Source organism: Rhinatrema bivittatum, chromosome 2 (assembly GCF_901001135.1).
Source record: "Rhinatrema bivittatum chromosome 2, aRhiBiv1.1, whole genome shotgun sequence".
In the NCBI taxonomy this organism is placed as follows: Eukaryota; Metazoa; Chordata; class Amphibia; order Gymnophiona; family Rhinatrematidae; genus Rhinatrema; species Rhinatrema bivittatum.
The window spans coordinates 717,178,026-717,199,325 of NC_042616.1; the positions used below are offsets into that span (position 1 = coordinate 717,178,026).

General features: G+C 42.3%; 1 protein-coding gene across 1 annotated transcript in view; it reads left to right on the forward strand.

Annotated features, from left to right (window-relative positions):
- Nucleotides 1-21,300, forward strand: part of VPS13B (vacuolar protein sorting 13 homolog B) — a 2,198,633-nt gene that overhangs the window by 183,673 nt on the left and 1,993,660 nt on the right. Inside the window, 1 exon segment of the mRNA XM_029587199.1 lies at nt 17,456-17,630. Within this exon segment, the coding sequence (XP_029443059.1) occupies nt 17,456-17,630 (175 nt within the window).

Here is a 21,300-nt window from a genome sequence, read left to right on the forward strand (position 1 = left end):
TTGGAGCGACTTTTTTTTTTTAAAATACCCCAGTAAATGCTTTATTAATTATCAAGGGAAAAAATTTATTTTTTTCACAGCCATCCCATTTGGAAAATTTTCTGAGAGATAAGTCAGGTACGTTTGGAGACCGAGGTATCATCATTGTTAGTCCAATAAGATAGTAGAAATATCTTCTCACTTTCCTTCTTGATTTGTATATTATTATTATGGGATGAAGGGCCCCCACATTATATGATAATTATAGCAGTTGTGTTTTTGAAATTATTCGTTATTTTCTTTGGAAATTAGAGCTGCTAGAATAAGTTTCCTGGATTATGTATAACAAACATGATTTTATTTTGTAATGACAATTAAAATTCAATAAAGAATAAATTATAAAAGAAAAAAAAAGAAAATAAGATGAGTGAGCTGATTTTCTTTTTCTTTATATTTTATTGGAATTTTAACTAGATACATTAAAAATATCCAAAAGCAAAATATATTGGAATACAAGCAAACTTATACATTTATCCACTGTACACCAAAGGAAAAATATATATTCCAACAGACTAGTCTCCAAATATGGGAGGTTAATTCAGGCAAAACCTAATAAGGTAAAAAAAGAAAAAATCTGTAATAATTACAGTAGTGAGAGATAATGTCAACTAGATGCAGTTTATACCTTACAAAACAATCAAATTGTATTACACCTCATCATGTCTCCTTCTCCACTAAAAAGGTCTCAAGGTAGGTAAGGTGTTGAAATATGAACTTATTCTTCTGGTATGTAACAAGACATTTGCAGGGGAGTTTTATGAAAAAAATTGCCCCCAGAGATAAAACTCTTGGTTTTAATACCAAAAATTGTTTCCTCCTCAATTGAGTACTTCTAGCAACATCAGGGAATATTTGAATTTTTTGACCACAGAAAAGAAAATCTTTATTTTTAAAATATTTCTGAAGCATCAAGTTTTTATCTTGTTCACTACAGAATGATACCAAGAGAGTAGCTCTGGTGAATATATCATCGATAGAAACCTCCAAAAAGGAGGTCAAATTAGGGGAATCCCCTTGCAAATATATCCAATTCCCCCCCCCCCCCCCCCCCGGGACCTAATCTTAGACCTAGAAATAGAATTCAATTTAGAAATAGTCATTTCTTTTATAGTGGAGATAGACAAAACTTCACCAAAGTATTTTTTTAAGCAACTCAGTTGCTACTGATAACCTTGATATAGGAACATTTAGAAGTCGAAGATTCCTTAAACAAATTTCATTTTCCAAATTTTAAAAATGTTTTTGTACCATTAAACTATCCTTTATTTATTTCTTTTTTTAATTTATACTTTATTAAGTTTCTTAACATTTTCCAATGGAATAAGAATATTGTGAATTACATCAACATAAAATAGGCAATCTTATTATATAAGTAAAAAGAAAAAACAAACGCAATATCACCAAATACAGTCCACATTATGGGAAACACAATCATTAAACAATATTCAAGAAAATATCCAACTGATAATTCAGAAGATATATAATATTTTACCAAACTAACTATCCAACTTGGAAGTAAACTATCCTTTATAAAGGAATTATTAGATAATTGTAAAGAAGATATTTGAGCTGTTAGACATTGAAGTAGCTTCCAAATGTGTTAAGCGAGTACCATGTTCATCCAAAGTATTTTTAGTTTCAACTGAAAATTTACCAAATTGAGATATAGAATTTGATAATGACTTTTCCATATTAATAAGTACCTTCCACACAATGTATATTCTGGGGATCAATAGACTCTGAACCAAAACTTCCAAATTGAGGGGGCACCCCTAATGAAAGAGATCTAGAGTCCACTTGAGTCCCCGGTTGCTCAGTAATTTCTCCTATGTCAGCCTGTGGGATGGCAACTACTGGGACCCGATTTTGTTGCAAAGTCTGCGGCTTAGCTTCAAGAGCGAAGATGTCAAAACTTTTGTCTTTCTTTTCCTTCCCATATATCTTCTATAATATAGAAAGGAGAACACGCTAGAAGGTGCGCGCTGGCGGCTGCATGCCGCAGCCCCTCAGGCTTTATCTGGTTGTCTGTCCCCGGATGATGATGTCGTCGGTCGGGGAGTGTCTCGCATCACAATGGGCTCAGGTGGAAGAATCCTTAATGCAATCCTCCAGCCAGCCTCTCGGATAGGAGGGCGTTCTCTCCAAATTCCTCCCTGATTTTTTTTTTTTATTTTGTTAAATCCCTGAAGCATGTGTTGGCTTAAACACTAGCCACCTTTGCATGTTTATTATACAGCTGTATTAGTGTGTGAAACATTGACCTTTTAGTTTTGCTAAATGTACTAGTCAGAGTGTGAATTTTTTCAACTGCTGGTTCAATCTGGGACATTGTTAATAGACCATTTTGATCCTTTTATAGATATTTTTGAGAGGTTTATGGAATAAGAAGCATATCAGGAACCACTTAAGTTTTTAATTGCATATTGACATTGAGTAAAAGGAATAAATAAAAAGAAAAGTGCTATATCTCAGTGCAAATGATAGATAAATTTGACTTCTAAGATTCAGCAAGGTCGTTTCTGGTACCCCTTATTTGCATTTATATTTATTTCTGTAAGAATTGTAAATACAAATAAAAACTATCTAGAAAGAGGTGGATCCAAGATGGTGCCGTAGAGCAGTTAATGGGAGCCTTGGCGTTTTTTCATTCCCTGTTTAATCTGTTTTGAATGCCGCATACAGTCCGGAAGCGTCGAGCGAAAGAGAGGACTGACCCCGCAGTCCTCTCAGGAACCCCTATTTCGGGCCCTGTGGACGCCCATGTCCAGCAAGCGAGATCGGAAGCGTTGTCTATGGGGGAGGAGGCAGGAGGAGAACTATCGGCCTCTCCCCTGGACCTATCAACATCCTTATCCCTGATCTTTAGAGCTCCACTGGCAAACCCGGCAGCCTCCAGAGCCCGGGGTGAGCCGATGGTGGGTGTGACAGCTGAAGATGTAAACGCCCCCCGACTTCGTGCTGAGTTGGAACACCCTGTGAAGCCTGGAGGAGAGGCCGGAGCTGGCCCCGGTGTGGGTAGTGCCGGCTCAATGGTAGGAGGAAATCAGAGACAGCCTGAACAATTAACTATGGATTCGAACCCGCTAAGCAAGATTGATGTGCCTACTCTGGTAAGACCAAGTCTAATTACTTTGGATACGATTTGGGAAGCCATTGTGAGCTTGGGAACTTCCATGGCATTACAGTTTAATCCAATAGTGGATAAAGTTAACAATATTGAGGACAGAGTTGTCATGTTGGAGAATTCAAATACTTTCTTCTTAAAAGAATCTGGGGATTTAAAACAAGATATAATAAAATGGAAACCTATTCAGGATACTCTAATAAAAGAGAATCAACAGCTTCATACTAAAATTGAAAACTTGGAGAATGTAATAAGAGGGAAGAATCTCAGTTTTATTAATTTTCCCAAGCTCCCACATACACCACCGAAGGACATGTTTAGAAAATATCTCTTAGAAATTCTTAATGTCCCAGAGGCGGCTATGCCACCACTATCTAAATCATATTATTTACCTGCATTTAAGAAGCAAGAAACCCAAGAGAAGCAAGATGGAGTTCAGTAGATGGATTACTTAATTCCTAATTTGGACATATTTTAGTTATTGGAAACATCAGATAGTGAAATGGTGCAGGCAGCCACAATGGTGGTTACCTTTGCACTAGAACCTGATCCAGACTCTTTTTTGAGACTATTTTTTAAACATCGTACTGAAGAATTTTTCCACTTAAAAGTTAGTTTATCCAGATGTTACTAAAGAAATGCAGAAGAGGAGACAGCAGTTTCTTCTATTGAGACCCAGAGTTTTGCAGATAGGGGGGGGCCCTGTTCGTTTTGAAATATCCCTGTAAATGTAATGTAAAATATAAGGGTCTTTCATATGTCTTCTTTTCTCCTTCTCAACTAACTTTTTCCCTAAGTGATAAAGTAAATGTGCAGAGTAGTGGGAATTGATACTATAGTTTTGTTCAGCCTCCTGTGCGATGAGTGCCGTATAAAATATAGTATACTCGCTGTTTAAATACTGCTCTTTCTGTAAATTCCCTTTGGGAAATTTTTCTTTAATCTGATATGTTTTGTAATTGGATCCCATATTGTGGACTTGTATAATTGAAGTATGTATTTAATTTCCTATTTTATATATAAATGTTATTTCCTGTTCTTTCTTTTTCTGATCAAGATAGGGTTTTTTTTTAAAATAATTTTTTATTTATTGAGTTTACTACAAATTTTCAAGAAAACAATCTAAAAAAAATAGGAGGAGGCATTACTAGTGGTGTGCTGCAGGGATTGATTCTTGGACTGGTTCTTTTCAGCATTTTTGTGAGCAGCATTGTGAAAGGATTATCACGAAAGGTTTGTCTTTTTGCTGCTGATACCAAAATCTGCAATAAGGTAGACTGCCAGAAAGGTGTGGAAAATATGAGCTCAAAAACTGGTCTAGAGCCTGACAGTTACTATTTAATGCTAAAAAATGCAGAGTTATGCATTTTGGCTGCATTTATCCAAGGGAACAGTACAATATAGGGGATAAAATTGGTCTAAGCTCAAACAAAAAGAGCAGGATCTAGGTGTAATTGCAGCTGACTATCATAAGATGGCCAAACAGGTGGATAACAAGACAGCAAAAGCCAGAAAGATGCTTGGATGCCTAAGGAGAGCAATGGTTAGCAGAAAAAGGGAGATGATATTCCCCTTGCATTCTTCCCCTGGTGAGACTTAATTTAGAATAAATGCTGTGTACAATTCTGGAGACAACACTTTAAAAGCATATAAACCGGTTGGAGTCAGTCTGGAGGATGGATGACTACTAAAATGATCAGTAGTATTCAGTGTAAAGCAAATACAGATAAACTTAGAGATATGAACATGTAGGCCCAGAAGGAAAGGCAAAATAGGGGATTTAGTGATATTTAAATATCTCCAAGATTTGCATACGCAGGAAGTGAGTCTCTTTCAACAGAAAGGAGGCTGTAGAACGAGGGGCAATGGATAAGGGTGAAAGGGGTTAAACTAAGCTTAATTGAAGGAATTTTTTTTTTTTTTTATAGAGAAGGATGGTAGATACATGGAGCAGCCTCCCAGTGGAGGTTGTGGAGATAACAGTATTTGAATTAGTGAGCATGGGATAAACAGATGGAATCTCTGAGGGAGTGGTAGCGATTGTAAAGCTGAATTATTTGGTTTAGATGGGCAGACTGGATAGGGTGTATGGTCTTTTTCTTCTGTCATGTTTGGTTTTTCTAGGAGGTGGAGTCATCCTCAATGATCTGTTGTGTTTTTCCTGTTAGGAATGATCAAATCCAGTTTAAGGCTGGGCCATTGATACCAATGCCTGATAGGCTGTTTATTAGGATACCTTGCTCAAGGTGTCTGTGGTAAAAAAAAAAACAAAAACCAAAAACAAATAGGATCAGGATGGAGGGCTTTCTTGTATCAGAAGCCCTGAGGATGTCATTCATTAGAGCCAGGAGAGCTATTTCTGTGTAGTGGCCCTTCCTGACTCCTGATTGCAATTTGTGAAAATGTCCTTTCCAAAACAGGGTCTGGACTGATAGAAGTCTACTTAATGAATTTGATCGCGATAGAATAAAGTGTTTGATATGGTTCTGGAGTTCTCTAAGATCTTGGGGTCTTTGGAGACTTTTTTGAGGAGAATATGTACAGTGGCTGCCTTTAGCATGGATGGCATAGCACTCTTAATTAAAGAACAGTTAACCAACTGGGCAAACCGGCTGGACAGACAGTCTGTCTGCTCTTACTTATTTGGCCTGACTGGATTTGGAGGAGTTGGATGATAAGTTGAGGTTACATACATAACTATAATATAGCTGTCTATGTTGCTACATAGATATGTACACATCACACACTTATCTTTATATATGTGCTTGTGCATGTAAGTACATACCTGTAACTAGATATAGAGATCCCTTTCTGTTGTACACTAGTGTTTTGTATTTTATCTGTTTGCCCTGATTAACAATAGTTATCTTTACAATATTTACCTCTTTATAAATAAATTCAAATTCAAAATATTCTTAAACCTCACATCATTCTTTAATGATAAAATCTACAAGCCTGTTATTATGTCTATCTGTATCTTACCCTGTGTGACACTGGCAAGATTAATCTGCCTCATTTTACCGAGAATGAATTTGTATTTATTTATTTATTTATAGCAAAAAGGGGTATTCACCAAAACCAGAAAAACTGATTCCATTATGTGCCATTGATTATTCTGAAATAGTGGGGGTTTTTTTGTATTTGAAATGTCTGGTACTGTATATACAAAATAGAAGTATCCTATTTGATTGCTTATTTTGAGTGTGATACATATAAGTTGTACGCTAAGATGCACTATTGTTTCATAAATAAGGGGCAGATTTTAAAACCTATGTGCGCGGTGTACATTTGTGAGTGCAACCTGGCGCGCACAAATGTACGCTCCATTTTATAACATGGCGCGCATGTTATAAAATCATGGGTCGGCACGCGCAAGGGGGGGTGTACACTAGTGCACCTTGTGTGCACCGAGCCATCGGGGAGACCAGCTGGCTTTCCCTGTTCCCTTCGAGGCCGCTCCGAAATGGGGAACTTTCCTTCCCCCCCCACCTTCTCCTCCCGTCCCCTTCCTGTCTTGCCCCCCAGCCCGAAAAAAAATTCAAAGCCGTGCCTTTGTTTTAGAAGTTACGCCTGCCAGCCAAGTGCTGTGCCGGCGCACGATCCCCCAGCCGCTGTTCCGGAGTCCTTGGCCACGCCTCCCGGATCGCCTCCAGACAGTTTGCCCCGCCCCCTGCCCACCCATTCAGAAAAACCCCGGAACATACTTGTGTCTCAGGGCTTTACGCACGTCACCAGGCCTTTTGAAAATGGGCCCGGCACGCATAACCCCCCTTACACGCGTAAATCCTCTTGGATTTACCTGTGTAGGGCTTTGAAAATCTGCCCCTAACATTTTTCTGCAAAATTCTCTTTTTAAATGTTAGTATTATGATGAATAATCTTCAGATTTGTTATAAAAATGTAGACAATGCTGTAATAGTACTGGGACATTTTATAGAGTTTTATATAAATACATTTCAAAATGTTTTAAAAACATCACATCTCAGCAATAGAGGAGTCAAGTTCTTATAACACAGTTCTAGGTGTTAGGAAAAGCTTTGTTTTGTTAGTTATAGTTCCAACTGTACTTCTAACTTTGAAGGATCTTGAAGCAAAGAACTTTATTTCTCTGAGGACAAGAGGATGGTAATCCTCACACATGGGTAACATCATCGGATGGAGCCCGGTCGGTAATTTTGATCTGAAAGATTCTAGAACTTTCAAAAATGCCCTACTGAGCATGTGCAGCTGTAGTTATCACCCTGCCCGTTAGGCAGAGTCTCTCGGGCTCTTTTTTTCTGCAGAGTCATGTGGTCATAGGAGCCATGTGGTGTCATGGTATTCAGCTTTGCTCTCTCCTTAGTTTTGTACTAGATTTTTTTCTAGAGCTGTTTTTCTTTCCTTTTCTTTATGGTAGTTTTCTTTTCCTTTTTTCCTCCTCTTTCCACTGTTTGCCAGCCCCATAGCAGGCCTTAGTTGCTGTGCAACCTGGCAGAGTCTAATACAATAAATAAATACTGCACCTGCAGTTTAGTATCTGGGTCCTCTTCTTGCTCGCTCTGTTTTTGTACCTTTGTTAGGTGCTGTTAGCACTGATAGAGTGTAAACGGTGGGTGATATGTGTAGGCCACTGAGCGTAGGGACTCGCCTGAGTTCTATTGGGCAGGAGTTCCATGTTTCACTGATCAGCATTGATGGAGGTTTGGTCAGTGAAGAAATCGAGTACCAAATCATTCCTGTGGGGGAGGAAGAACTCATCCTCCCCACATTAAAAGGAACTAGTCTCCACAGCCATGAGCCCTGGATGACATAGCTTCCCCTCCTGCTTACCTGAGATAGAGGTGCGGTCTCCTTGTGAGACAGGGTGAGCAGGAGTCTGGCAAGCAGCTTCCTGCTGCTCCTTTGGTGCCATGCCCAGTAACGGTTGCCCGGCCACATCTCTGATCGGTGCACTGATGATCTGACATGTCTGTCAAGACTGCATCGGGGACCAGGATTTCTGTTGAGTGCCATGGTCACCCTTGATGCTGTCGAAGTGCCAGGGAGCCCTCGATGCCATCAAGATGCATGACCAATGTCGATGCCGTAAGGTGGTCCTGTGCCATAGGCATCTGTGGGGACCATAGTGTCTCAGTGCACCGGAGTTATCGAGTGCCTTGGCCCTCAATGTGTCAGAGTAGTGGTACTGACCTCTAGTGTCGAGAACAGGGACTACTGTCAAGTGCCATGATCCCCCTTGATGCCATCGGAGCTGCCCTAGAGGCCATCGATCCCATCAAGGTGCATGCATGGCCGCCCTTGATACCTTCGAGGTACATGGCCTTGATGCCATGGCCACTCTCGATGCCTTTGAGGTGCGTGGCCGCCCTCGATGCCATTGAGGTGCAGGGCTTTCATGGAGGCCATCGGGCATGTTGGCCAGCAATGCCATTTGTTACCGCTCTCGATGTCGAGTACCAACAGCGAGGCACTGGGATCGCCATTGAGCACCCTGGTCACTTTCGAGGCCATCAACCACTGAGGGCTCCTGAGAGCCCTTGAGTACCACTGAAGCCCTCTGGTGACAAAGGTTTTGGCCTTGGATGAACTTGGTATTGTCGAGCGCTGGGGTTGCCATCTACTCGAGGCATCAAGGTGTAGTGATCCGGTGCCCTCAAGGCTTTTTTGCGGTGTCCACATGGAGCACCAAGCGGCATGGGCACCATGGATGCTGATGATTTCAGGGACCCTGAGCCGCTGGGATCGGGGGGCATCAGAGGTCCCGCCTGGCTTCATGCACCATTGGTGCTAATGAGTGCTAGAGTTGCTGTCAAGGCTATCGTCAGCCATAGCTGCTGGTGAGGGAATGTCATCAAGCTTTCAGCATTGACGCCCTCAGATATATAGGTGAGCTGAGGGGAGCCGTCAATGGCACCGGCATTCATAGGTTCCTTTGGGCACAAACTAGCGGACTGATTCAGTAAAGTCCGCGGGAGAGCGGGCGAACGCCTGCTCTCCTGGCGCGCGCACAGGCCACTCGCCTGTGCGCGCAATTCAGTATTTATATGAAGCCCGGAGGTAGAAACGGGCAAAAGGAGGTGCTAGGGACACTAGCGCGTCCCTAGCGCCTCCTTTTGGCCCGGAGCGGCGGCTATCAGCGGGTTTGACAGCTGTCGCTCAATTTTGCCGGCGTCGGTTCTCGAGCCTGCTGACAGCCATGGGCTCAGAAAATTGAGCATCCGTTTTTTGACCTGACAGCCGCCGGCCAACTTAAAATTTTTTTTTTTATAACTTTTTTTACCCTTCGGGATCTTCGACTTAATATCGCCATGATATTAAGTCGGAGGGTGCACAGAAAAGCACTTTCCCGGTGCCCGAAGAAATTAGCACCTACCTTTGGGTAGGCGCTAATTTCTGAAAGTAAAATGTGCGGCTTAGTGGCCCATTTTACTTACTGAATCGTGCGTGAATACCTAATAGGGCCATCAACGTGCATTTGCATGTTGAGGGCGCTATTGTGTTCGGCAGGTTGGATGCACGTTTTCCGCCCCTTACTGAATAAGGGGTAAGGGAAAACGTGCGTTCAATGGCAGGTTAACAGTGCGCTCCGTCGGAGAGCACTGTACTGTATCAGCCAGTAGCTGTGTTGGGGCCTTGTTGGGGCTGCAGAGTCTCTGCCTTTAGGTGCCCCTCTCATTGTTGGTACCACTGGTCCATCAATACCTTCAGGCACTGGGGTCTCTATTGGTGCTGCTGGGCTGTCTATGTCCACAGGTGCCGGGGAAGGTGCTTTATACTGTCAAACTGATCAAGACAGGGTCAAGCGCCGTTGAAGCCCTAGGTGCAGCATTGGCGATCCATTGTTGGTGAGTGCGAGAGTGCTATGGGTCCTATGGGTGCCATCACTATAGTGGGCATTAGTGACTGCGATTGGATGCCACAGGACACTATTGCAGAAGTCCATGGGCACTGTTGGTCGCCATGGACTATTCTACTGCCGTTCCATGAAGGAACTGGAGGTGAGCCATTCCTGAGTATCGGCCTCCTATTCTGTTCTGCCCATAAGATGTTAGGCAGCACTGGCGAGGAAGGTGCCATCACACACACTCTGATTACTTTTTGGCAGCGTGCAGCCACCGATTCTAACAGGTGGTGCTGTGCCGTGGGATTCTACTCTCAAATACGATGAGTGGGTTTGTAGGTGTGCCGCCATCTGTAGGATGGGATACCACTGTTTGAGTACTGATCAGTGTGTTTTTACAGCAGAGGGCGCTATTCTTCCAGTTTCCCTCTCCTGTATGGGTGTGTGTTTTCCTTGTGGCAAGCATAACAGGTTGTGCGCCGCAGCCACAGGACTGACCTAAGACTGCATTGGTGGTTGAACCTCTATGGGAATGGTTACCAGGAGGGTAGTGTTGGGAATCTTCCCCTTCCTCAGAAGAGGATTGTCTTTTGACCCCCCCATGTTAGAAATCTCCTTTGTGGAGAAGCCCCTGGGGCTCCGTTCCTTGCAGGTTTATTGTCAAACTGGAACCTTGATTCTTTTGAGTCTGTGCATCTTGTAGGCCAGGACTGAGGGACAGCAGCGGCGGCCAGTGGACTGTTTTGCTGGGGTCCCTCCGTTGATTACAGTGGTGGCCTATCCTTCTGCAGGTGGCTGCAAGTGGCAGATTTAGTCACTTCTAAACCTCACAATCAGTGACTGTAACCCATCTTTCACCTGGGAAGGCTTTTTGGGATTGGGAGGCCCCGATTCCCATTACTTTCTTGTCCCTTCAGTAAGGGATGCCTGGTTGTCCAGCCCTACAATGTCCCTCGTTATCAGTTTCCTGGAGAAGGTATGTCGCTTTTTACTGGCAGTCGCCCACTGTTTCTCGTGGGATCCGAGAGCCATTCAGGTGGTAGTGCTCTCCTTGTGTCATCCTAAGGCACAGCAGGTCTGTTTCACGAGGGAGCCATTCCAGATTCTTTTTTTTTTTTTAATTTAATTTTTATTGAATTTTTCAAATAATTTTCAGGATAAGATTATACAGAAATAGCATTCTAGAAAAAAAAATTCCAGGAATAAAAGAATATAGTACATTACTTAATTATCCACACCATTCCTAATGCAAAGAAAAATAGAGACTTGCAGTATTATTAACCGGAGCAGACATAAGGTAATATTGATGATATAACATATTGGATGTCTATACTTCATCTTATTTCTAATTTAACCCAGTTACTATAGGGGACTTTTAAGAGTGGGAGTCCAGGTGAGCTCTTAACTGTTCCGGAAAATTAAAAATATATCTAAACTTTTGGTAAATAATTAAACAGTGACAAGGATATCGAAGTATGAATCTTGTCCCTCTTTCCAACACTTCTGATCTCATAGATATAAATTTTCTCCGGCGCAATTGTGTAGGGCGTGCTGTGTCTGGAAAAACTCTAATACATTGGCCATAAAACATTTGCTTTTGATTTCTAAAGAATAACTTCAATACAGTCTCTTTCCATCAGGAATGCGAAATGAACAATCAAAGTGGCCCTAGATGCAATATTCACTTCAAAAGATTTCTCCAGTATATCAGTTAAGTTTAGATTTGCTTAGAGTTCTTCCTCTGAACTCCTCGTTGTTCCTTCTTTGTTTTTGAGGAAGGTAATATATCCTAGATATTGCCAGTATGGCAGATTCTGAATATTTCAAAACATTCATTAAATAGCTTCGAAACAAATCATTCGGAGCAATCAGATGTATCTTTGGAAAATTCAGAATTCTAAGATTCTGATTTCTAATCTGATTTTCCAAGGATTCAAGTCTATCTACACACATCTTTTCTGACCTAATCAGATTGGATTGAATTTTCTTATTGTGTTCTAACTTCTCTTCTACCATTTTTACTGTACTTTCCAATTTCTCCACCTTTTGTCCCACTACCAAATTTTGTTGTAAGACATCTTGTATTTTTATAAAGTATTAATTGACTTTTGTACCTGAATAATCATATTACCAATTTCTTCTAGAGAAAATTTCTTTGAAGTTGTAAAAGGAGTTATTACCTGGATTTCCTCTTCTCTCACCCCTATAGTGGCCTTCACATCTCTTGCAGAAATGCCCTCATTTCCTGGTTCCCTGGAACCCTTTTCCATAGGGTTCTCTGATGATGCAGAAGATATATCTGCCCCTCTCTGGGAACCAGGAATAGTTAATATTAAAGATTGTTCTAATACAACATTTTCATTTATACCAGATGGTGGCTCAGGTCTCTCTGGGGCACCGGGGCTCAGTGATGTTTCTAGTGGCCTGGGGCTCAGCTCCTGCTCCAGGCTGGTATCCCCAACAGGCAGTCCCGGAGCTAGAGATGAAGTTCTTCTGAAACATTCCTCTATCCGCGGTTGATTCATTTCTGCAGTAGGTGTAGAAGAAAGTTCCTTAACCTGAGCCTTCCTCTTAGTGTGTGGCATTTAAGGAAAATAGTTACCATCGGAGAGAAAGGATCATTAGTCGACAACCAAAACACTTTATACCTCTAATGTCTCTTAAGGCCGCTGAAAAAAAAACTAAAGGACAAATCTCCCAAATTAATTTGCATTCAATTACTTCTCCGGGCTAAGCTGGGCAAAGTGGCGCGCCGTGGTCACAGTTATTTTATGCAGGCAAACTCCTCCCACTAACCAGCAGGGCAGGAATTAAGGTAAGAAAATCAATTTGAGCTCACCAAAGGCACAGTCCAGGAAATAGTTTCAGCGGCAGTGTCACGCCGCGGTCGCAGTTCTTTTATGCAGGTAAACTCCTCCCACTAACAAGCGGGGCAGGAATTAAGGTAAGAAAATCAATTTGGGTTCACCAGAAGCACAGTCCAGGAAATAGTTTCAGCGGCGCCATTCCAGATTCTGTCTCCCTGTCGTACTAGGACTCACTTCTTTTGGAGTACCTTCCTGGTGAAGATTAGGGGTTTCTTCCATCCAAGAGTCACCTTTGATACCTGCTGAGCTCAATGGGTATTTTTCATGGATGACCACTATTGCCAATCTTTCTCATCTGTGGTACTCTACCTCAGTGAGGAGGGTTCTAGCAAATCTAATTGGCAAGTATGCCTTTCAGCTTACAGCCATATCTATGGCTGAGGGAGCTGGAGGACGAGGAACCACGCAAGAGAGGTGCTACTCTTTAGTTGCAGTGGCTTGCAAGCTATACTTCCCCATTTTAGGGATAATCCTATCTGTAGACAGGAAAGTCCTGGTTCATGCAATGGTGAAGAAATCAGTTCTCCTAGGGTTTGCACTTGCGGCAACCTGGCTTTCCTATCTCTTGATGGAGTGTTTCCGCATTTCTTCCCTGGGCGATTCGCTCTCAGTTTCAGCTGTTCCAAGCAGGTTGCTGGCTCTATCTTGGTAGGTAACTCCCTTCTGGAATCAGCAGTGAGGCTTTCGCATGGGGTTGAGATATACAACCTAGCGACTTCTCCTTACCCCTGTACTCCAGCAGTCTGCTTCCCTGTGTTCTTTGCTCCTTCCAACTTCCAGTTGGAATGTTGAGGGGAGGAGGGGAAGAAAAGCTAGGCATTCATGGTATATCTTAGTGTATACTTGAAGGGAAAGATACACCACTTTTTCTCTATATTGTCGCCAAGTTCTGTCCAATACTGCCTTAAGCTTTTCTCACTTCACTGGGTTGTCAAAAGTGCCTTTCTGTCACCTTGAACTGTCCTGTAGACAGGATGGATAGCCTTGCCTTTGATAGGGTGCGGTGTGGGTGAGTTTCAGGCCTAACTTATCTTCCTGCTCAGGGTTTGGGTTAGCAATCCCATTCAGGGATTGCATTTCATCCCCTGAAACTCTTGATGCTGTCCCGCATGGTCAGCTATGTCTGGTACTTTGGCATGTAGGGTCTGTCACAGACCCTGCTGTTGTTGCTGATTATTCTTTCAAGCATTGCTTGGGTTTTTCTGCCCAATGGGCACAATCAGCCAAACATGGGGCACCCTTTTGCAGATGCATTCTGTCCTTCAGATGCCAGTGGACCATAGTTTCTTTCTGGAGAGCTCTCAGACCCCAGTTGGCTTTTTGGTTGTCATCCCTACACCGAAAGAAACTGAGGTCTTTGTCCAAGAGTTCTTCTCTTGTTTACAACTCTAGACTTTTTCCTGTATCCAGGAGGTTCTAGACCTTCTGTCGTTGTCAGGGTTTACTTATCCGAAACCCTGCTTTTAATGTTTTCCGTGATGCGGAGTATGTTTCTTGCTGACATTCGCTTTACTCACCTGTCTTAGGCTTTAGGGTTTTGTGTCTCAATCTTTTCTATGGTTTTCTCTTTGTAGAACCTTTTCCCGCCTAGACCCCTTTGTGGGTTGGCTGCCTCACAGGCAGAAGGGAGAGAGGTGGTGCTTTCAGCACTGTGTGGTTTTCTGCTTTGTTCTGCAAGGTCAGCCAATAGCCTATGGTAGTCTATGTATGAGGGCTACCATATATTTAGCTGGCCCTATGATATGGAATAGTTTACCTGCCAAATTGACATTGGAACCAAATGCAGCACAATTTAAGTAAAAAATTAAAACCTGGTTATTCCAACAGGCTTTTGAGACTGGAAAAGCATAGTACCAGGAGAGCATCGGAAATATTGCAGCAGATAGTATGTGAGGAGCACTAGTATGATTGGTTATGTGCATGAATGAAGTTTAAAATGAAATTCTATTTTAATAATTTAATAATGTACGAATGAATCCATTGATTTTATATTTTGTTTTTATATTATTGTATTGTTAGTAGTTAATTTATCTTTTTATATTGTAAACCGATATGATGGTAATAACCAAATACTGGTATAAAAAATCTTTTAAATAAAGAAATACCATCCTGCTTGTCCTCGGAGAAAGCAGAGTTGCTTACCTGTAACAGGTGTTCTCTGAGGACAGCAGGATGTTAGTCTTCAGAAAACCCACCCGCCTCCCCTGGGCGTTGGTTTCTCTATGAATGAGCTATATCATGGACTTGAGGGTCTCTGCCTAGGGGGCAGGGTGATGTCCTACTGAGCATGTGCAGCTGTAGGTATGTTTGAAAGTTCTAGAATATTTGAGATCAAAGTTCCAGATTGAGCTCTATCAGATGATTTCACCCATGTGTGAGGACTAACATCCTGCTGTCCTTAGTGTGCATCATAGTAAATTTTAAGTAATAATAATGACAGTTTCTTCTTCTGGTTTTCCTTTGGGAGGTTGTTCCATTTTGGTACATTACTAAAGATTCAAGTTTGAAATAGCCTTACATAGCTTAGTGCAAAATCTCCATTTGTGCTAATTTAACTTGGTTGAGGAAGGGAATTTTTGTGTGTAGATACTTAAAGGACATTGCTACTGCTTCAAGGTAGAACCCACATTGTGCACTTTGGCTCTTATTTTCCGAGGGAAAGTTTGAAAATGAGTTTGCAGACTGAAAATCCTCCTAGGGACTTTCAACATTGTGCATCCTGTGGATAGTTTTCTGGAGTATATGAATGTCTTTTTATGCATGTTAAAAATATTTATTCTCATATTTTCATGCATGTTTGTGAAGGGTACTTTAATTGGGGAAAATAAAGAAAAGGCTGTAAAGGAATATGTTAGATTCTCCTTAAAAGTCCAGGACCAGCGATTTAGCCTGATCTACCTTAAGGTAGCCCACAAGGGAATGCTGGTTGCAGGGCATTTCCCCTGGGAAGAAGGATAAGGCAGGCCTACTCCTGGGGGAATTCTGCGAAAAAAAATTTAAAATTCTGTGCACAAAAACCTAAAATTTTGCAAACTTTATATTGGCCAAAAGAACACAATTTACAGGACAGTCTTTAAGTAATTACGTTTTAAATTAATACAGAAAAAAGTTATTACTTAGAGATGCAGAATTTTAAATATTTTGAGCAGAATTTCCCTAGAAATTCTCTGTAAGAGTGTCCTTTCCACTCGCTCTCCCTACTCCCCTGGCCACTTTGCCCTCTTAGGCCCCAACTCCTCCACTTGCCAGTATCTCTCCCCTCCACCTCTAGGCTCAACTCCTTCCACTCTATCGCCAGTCCCAGAGTTTGACCCCATTCTCAGTACTGCCCCTCACGTAGGCTCTCTCTGTCCCTCCCTCTCTCACACACATGCTCCCTCTCTCTAGTACACATACACATCCCCTCATACAGGGTCCCTCTCTCTTGCATACACACCCACACAAGCTCCCTTTCTCTCTCACACATACATCCTCGCACAGGCTACCTATGTCTCTCTCTCTCACGCACCCCTTCACACAGGCTCTGTCTCACACATACACAATCCCTTCACACAGGCTAGCACCCTCACATACACACGATCAATTTTTCATACACACGAGCTCCCAAACTCACATTAAAACACACTCCTTCACAATCTCCTCATATAGGCTCTCTCTCGCACCCACACTCGTATATCCCCCCCTCACCTCCCATGCTCTCTCACACCCTCCTGCTTTACCCCCCTGCTCTCACTCTAACCCTCCCCTCTCCCTGCTCTCTCACCATCCTCTCCCCCACAGCCCCTCCCTTCTCTCACATCCCTCTCCCTGCTCTCACATCCCTCTCCCTGCTCTTACCCTCCCCTCCCCTCTCCCTTCCCCTCTCCCCTCCCCTCTTTCACCCTCCCCTCTCTGACTCGCCCCTCCCTCTCACTCGCTCCTCCCTCTCATTCGCCCCGCCCCTCCCCACCCCTCTCCTCTCTCACTCGCCCTCCCCTCGCCTCTCTCACTTGCCCTCCCCTCTCCTTTCTCACTTGCCCTCCCCTCTCCTCTCTCACTCGCCCTTCCCTTGCCCTCCCCTCTCCTCTCTCACTTGTTCCTCTCCTCCCCTCTCCTCCCCTCTCTTACCCCTGTCTTTCTCCTCTCACACACACATTCATGCTCATTGGGGCCTTAATCTTCGCCGCGAGTGGAGCACACTCTGTTCGCGGCACAAGGGGCCTTTATCTTCACCACGAACGGTACGCCAGGGCCTTCATCTTTGCGAGCTCCGTTCGCGGCATGCTGGGCTCTCCTCTGACATTTTCTGCGCAGAATTTGGCAATTCTGCGCAAATTCTGCGCTCCACAGTAGCGCAGAATTCCCCCAGGACTAGGCAGGCCCCAGAGAGGATTGTGGCCCTACTCATGTGGAGAAGGAAGCAGGAGCTTTGCTAAAACTACTTGTCTGAAGATTACTGCATTTTTATTTCCAGTACTACTGATGTAAGCAGGCTCTTAATTCCTCTTGTAATTAATAAATCTCTAGAAGAATCGATAGTCATGTCTGTTCTGTCCTCCAGCAAGCCAAAGATTGCTCACGCTGTTACAATGGTTAAGCAATGTTTTTTCTGTCTTTTCTTTATAGATTCACACACTAGTTGAGAGTTTGAAACTTTCCATTACTGATCAGCAGCTCCCCATGTTCATACGTATAATGCAGCTTGGGATTGCTCTTTACTATGGAGAAATAGGAAACTTTAGAGAAGGAGAAACAGACGAACAACTCTGTCACACTAAGGATTCATTAGGAAACATGACTGGTAAGTAGAGCTATAACTCATAAAATTTGCACACATTCCCTTGCATTTTGTTTACAAGTGTAATTATAGTGAAGCTTCAACATTAGATGTTAGATTAATTAATGATCTTGTGTTCATGTTACTATAGTCTTCAAGAGAGAGTTGAATGTAACCTAACATTTTTAGGTAATTACAGTAACATAGTGATTAGTGCAACAGTGAGAGGTTTTCAAAGTGACATTGTGGAATTAGAAGCTACTAAGCTACTATGATTACCAGTATGCAGCGACTGTTTTCCAGCTCATATATAATTGATTTAGTTCGCAACACAATTTAAACATCATGACTATACAAGAGAAAGACCATGAAAGTGAGAGTGAATTTTGCTTTTAAAGTTTGTTTAGTAATAGTTAAAATCATTATCTGATAATGTCTGTGAACGAGGGAAATAGGATATGTGTGGGTGTATATGTGCATATTGATGTGCGCATATATCTATTTATTTATCTATCTGTATGTGAGTTGGAAATGTTAAGTTATTGTAAACTGGCAGCCATGAAGGTTTCATTTTTACACAATGATTTACAAGGACTTAGGGACACAAAAAGTATTGCTTTGCACTTCTCTTGATTTTGCTTATTTTGAATAAACAAATTGTGACTGTATAAACATGTCCTCAAAACAGACAGCAGCAATTATATTTAAATTAGTTATTAAGCAAAACACTCACTGAAAATGTCTGTGCCCTGAATTTCATAATCATATACTGCCAAATATTTTTTGTAATGGAAAATACTTAAATAGTAACATGTAGCCAGTTATTCAGTTATAATGTACTATGTCACTACAAGGCTCGCCTTAGACATATTGTTATATGTAAACCGATGTGATATGCCAGATCGAATGTCGGCATGGAAAAATAAATATTAAATGTAAAAAGAAAAAAACAATTACTTATGACAATCCATTGTTTTCACTCCCTAATATAGACTGTGTTTTACCATACATGCTGGCTACTGTAAGGAAATATTTAACATTAATAACTGTTATGCTAATCTGAGTTGGCTGTGCAATGGATTAAGTATTATCGTTAATCTTTTGTATAGTGCATACCAAATGTATGCCGCACGGTATGGAAACACAAAGTAGATGATCCATTTTCCTTTGAGCCTGCAATCTAGTCCAGATTAGACCAAAAAAAAAAAAATTAAAATAAAAGGCTTTGAACCAAGACAGAAAAGCCTTAACAGTTCTGAGGGAGTGCTGGTAGCAGGAACTGCATCTGTTGGTGGATGATCAGGACTTAACACTTTCCCAAAACAAACCAGTAGATGTTTAAACCTTGAAAAATAAATAGATGGTTAGTTATTATGTGTGTTAGGGAAAAGAGGGTAAAATTTATTGTGTGTATTAAGAGGTTATGAATGTCAATTGTTTTGCTGTGTGAATGCATGAGATCCTTTTCTTGAAGAATTAATCAGCAGTGTTTTGATTTTCCCACTGTGAGGATCCGTTGCTGGATCCTCCTCCAGCCTGCAACTGGTGCTGTGAGCTGTTTGGACTGTCTATTCAGTCTTCCCAACCCAGTGCCTCTCACTCCCCCTGACGGTCATCTTGTTTCCTTCAAAGATTTGTATTTATGCTGAGGCAGTTTCATCAGTCAATTGCCAGAGCTTGGTTCTATCTTCTGGTCCTCATACTTTGGCTATGTTCCTGTATGCAGAAGACTTCTGCTTGATCTCCATCCTGTTCTTGGATATCTGGTTTGCTCCAGCCACTTGCTCTGTTTCAGGCCTTTTCTCTTTCTCTGCACTGGGGACTTCCCTTGATTCTCATGCCTTGCCAGCCACCCCCACCGGAGAGCCCAATCCAAAGGGAAAGGGGATGGCATAGGGGGAAGTCTTACTACCATCAGTGACCTGTATTGGACTCTTCTGATGAAGGCCACTTGTATCTGGGGCAACTCACAGATGACAACCATCACATCAAATTCTGGCCAATATGGATACCAATGAACTGGCTGTATATTTGGCAGTCCAGGATAAGCTCCTGGGGCAGCTAGATTGACATTTAGAAGGGCTGAACTAACACTAGGTAAGCCTGAAGATGCAAGTTAATTTGCTCACTCAAAACTTTCTCCCTGGGGGCCTCTAGATCAGTTGCAGCAAGTACCTCTTTTCAGCTGTTTCACCCCTTGCAGCCATGGAGGATATGCATAAGAATCCCTGGGTTGAACCCCTCCTGAGTTTTTCTGAGATCCAAAAGCCTGCGAAGGCTTTCTGAATCCATACTCTATCAACTTTACTCTGCAGCCCTCCTTTTTCCTGACCATAGGTCAAGAGTGGCATACATAATATCACTTCTGACTGGGGAGGCTCTAACCTGGGCCTTTCCATTCTGGGAAAAATAAGATCCTTTGATTTCAGATTGCAATGCCTTTGTCTCAGAATTTAAATGCATTTCTGATGACCTAGGCTACTTGATTTTAGCTTCTATCTCCCTCCTTCATATGAAGCAAGGGACCTGTACCATGCACTGCCTCCATTGTATGCAGATCTATCTCATGCATATTCATTGTGGATATCCTGAAATCCTAGCCTATTTGTGGCACTCGAGGATTGCAGTTTGCCATCACTGGGCTAGAATAACGAAGCCCTTGTTGTGGCCTTATGGAATGGATTAGCGTATCGGATCAAAGATGAAGCTGACCTGCCAGGAGCTGCCTTTAGAGCTGGATGCCTTGATCCTCTTGTGTTTATGCCTGCATGCATGAACATCAATTGGAGCTCCAGCCTTCTATCATGAGACCTATACAATCCCAAGGGCCAGCCCTGCCCTGCTGCTTGAAGAGCCTATGGAATTGAGATATCTTTCTCAAGCTGAAAAAAAAATTGCAGGAAGTGGCTGAGGCTTTGTGTCTATTGTGCTGACTTGATTAGGAATTGTCCTTGTAAACCTGGGTCTGGCCAACATTCCTCTCCAGCTTTACAGGAGCAGATTCTTTTGGACCTTTCTGAGGTGTCCTCAATTATGTGGGTAGCATCTCTGATTTCTTATGTTGGCTATTGGGATCAGCAGAGACCCTTACCAACTCCAGGGCAGCTGAGAATTTTATTATTCTGCATTTTGGCCACTGGTACAGAATTCCTGTCTGACCCAATCCTGCCACCAGTCTCCATTGTCACTATTGATGGTAACTCTTGAACCTAGGAGGTCACAGTGGACTTGAATCTTCTAATGGGTATGTGGCTTTCTGAAACCGTTTCACTTTGTGTCCTTGAATTGCCTTCCTATATGATGGTTCTGAGATTACCATGGCATCAATTAAATAACCCACTTATTGACTGGCATTTAGGACAGATTGTATCTTGGTCTCCTTCTTGCTTCTCTTCTTGTGTCCTGAATCCAGGGTCTGTAGCTTCCATTCTTGTGGCTTCTATAGTGGAAATATCGCTGAGCCTTTCAACGCAATACCATACTTTTGAAAAACTTTCTAGCGAAAAGCAAGCAGAGATGCTCCAGATGAATCAGGAGTGCAGTTGCACCATTGAACTGCTTCCTGGAACCATGCCACCATGTGGCAGGACACCCCTTGTCAGGTCCAGAAACTAAGGCCATGTCCAAATACCTTCAAGAAAATTTGGCTTAAGGCTTCATTTGACTGTCAAAATTCCCAGTGGCTCCCAGCATG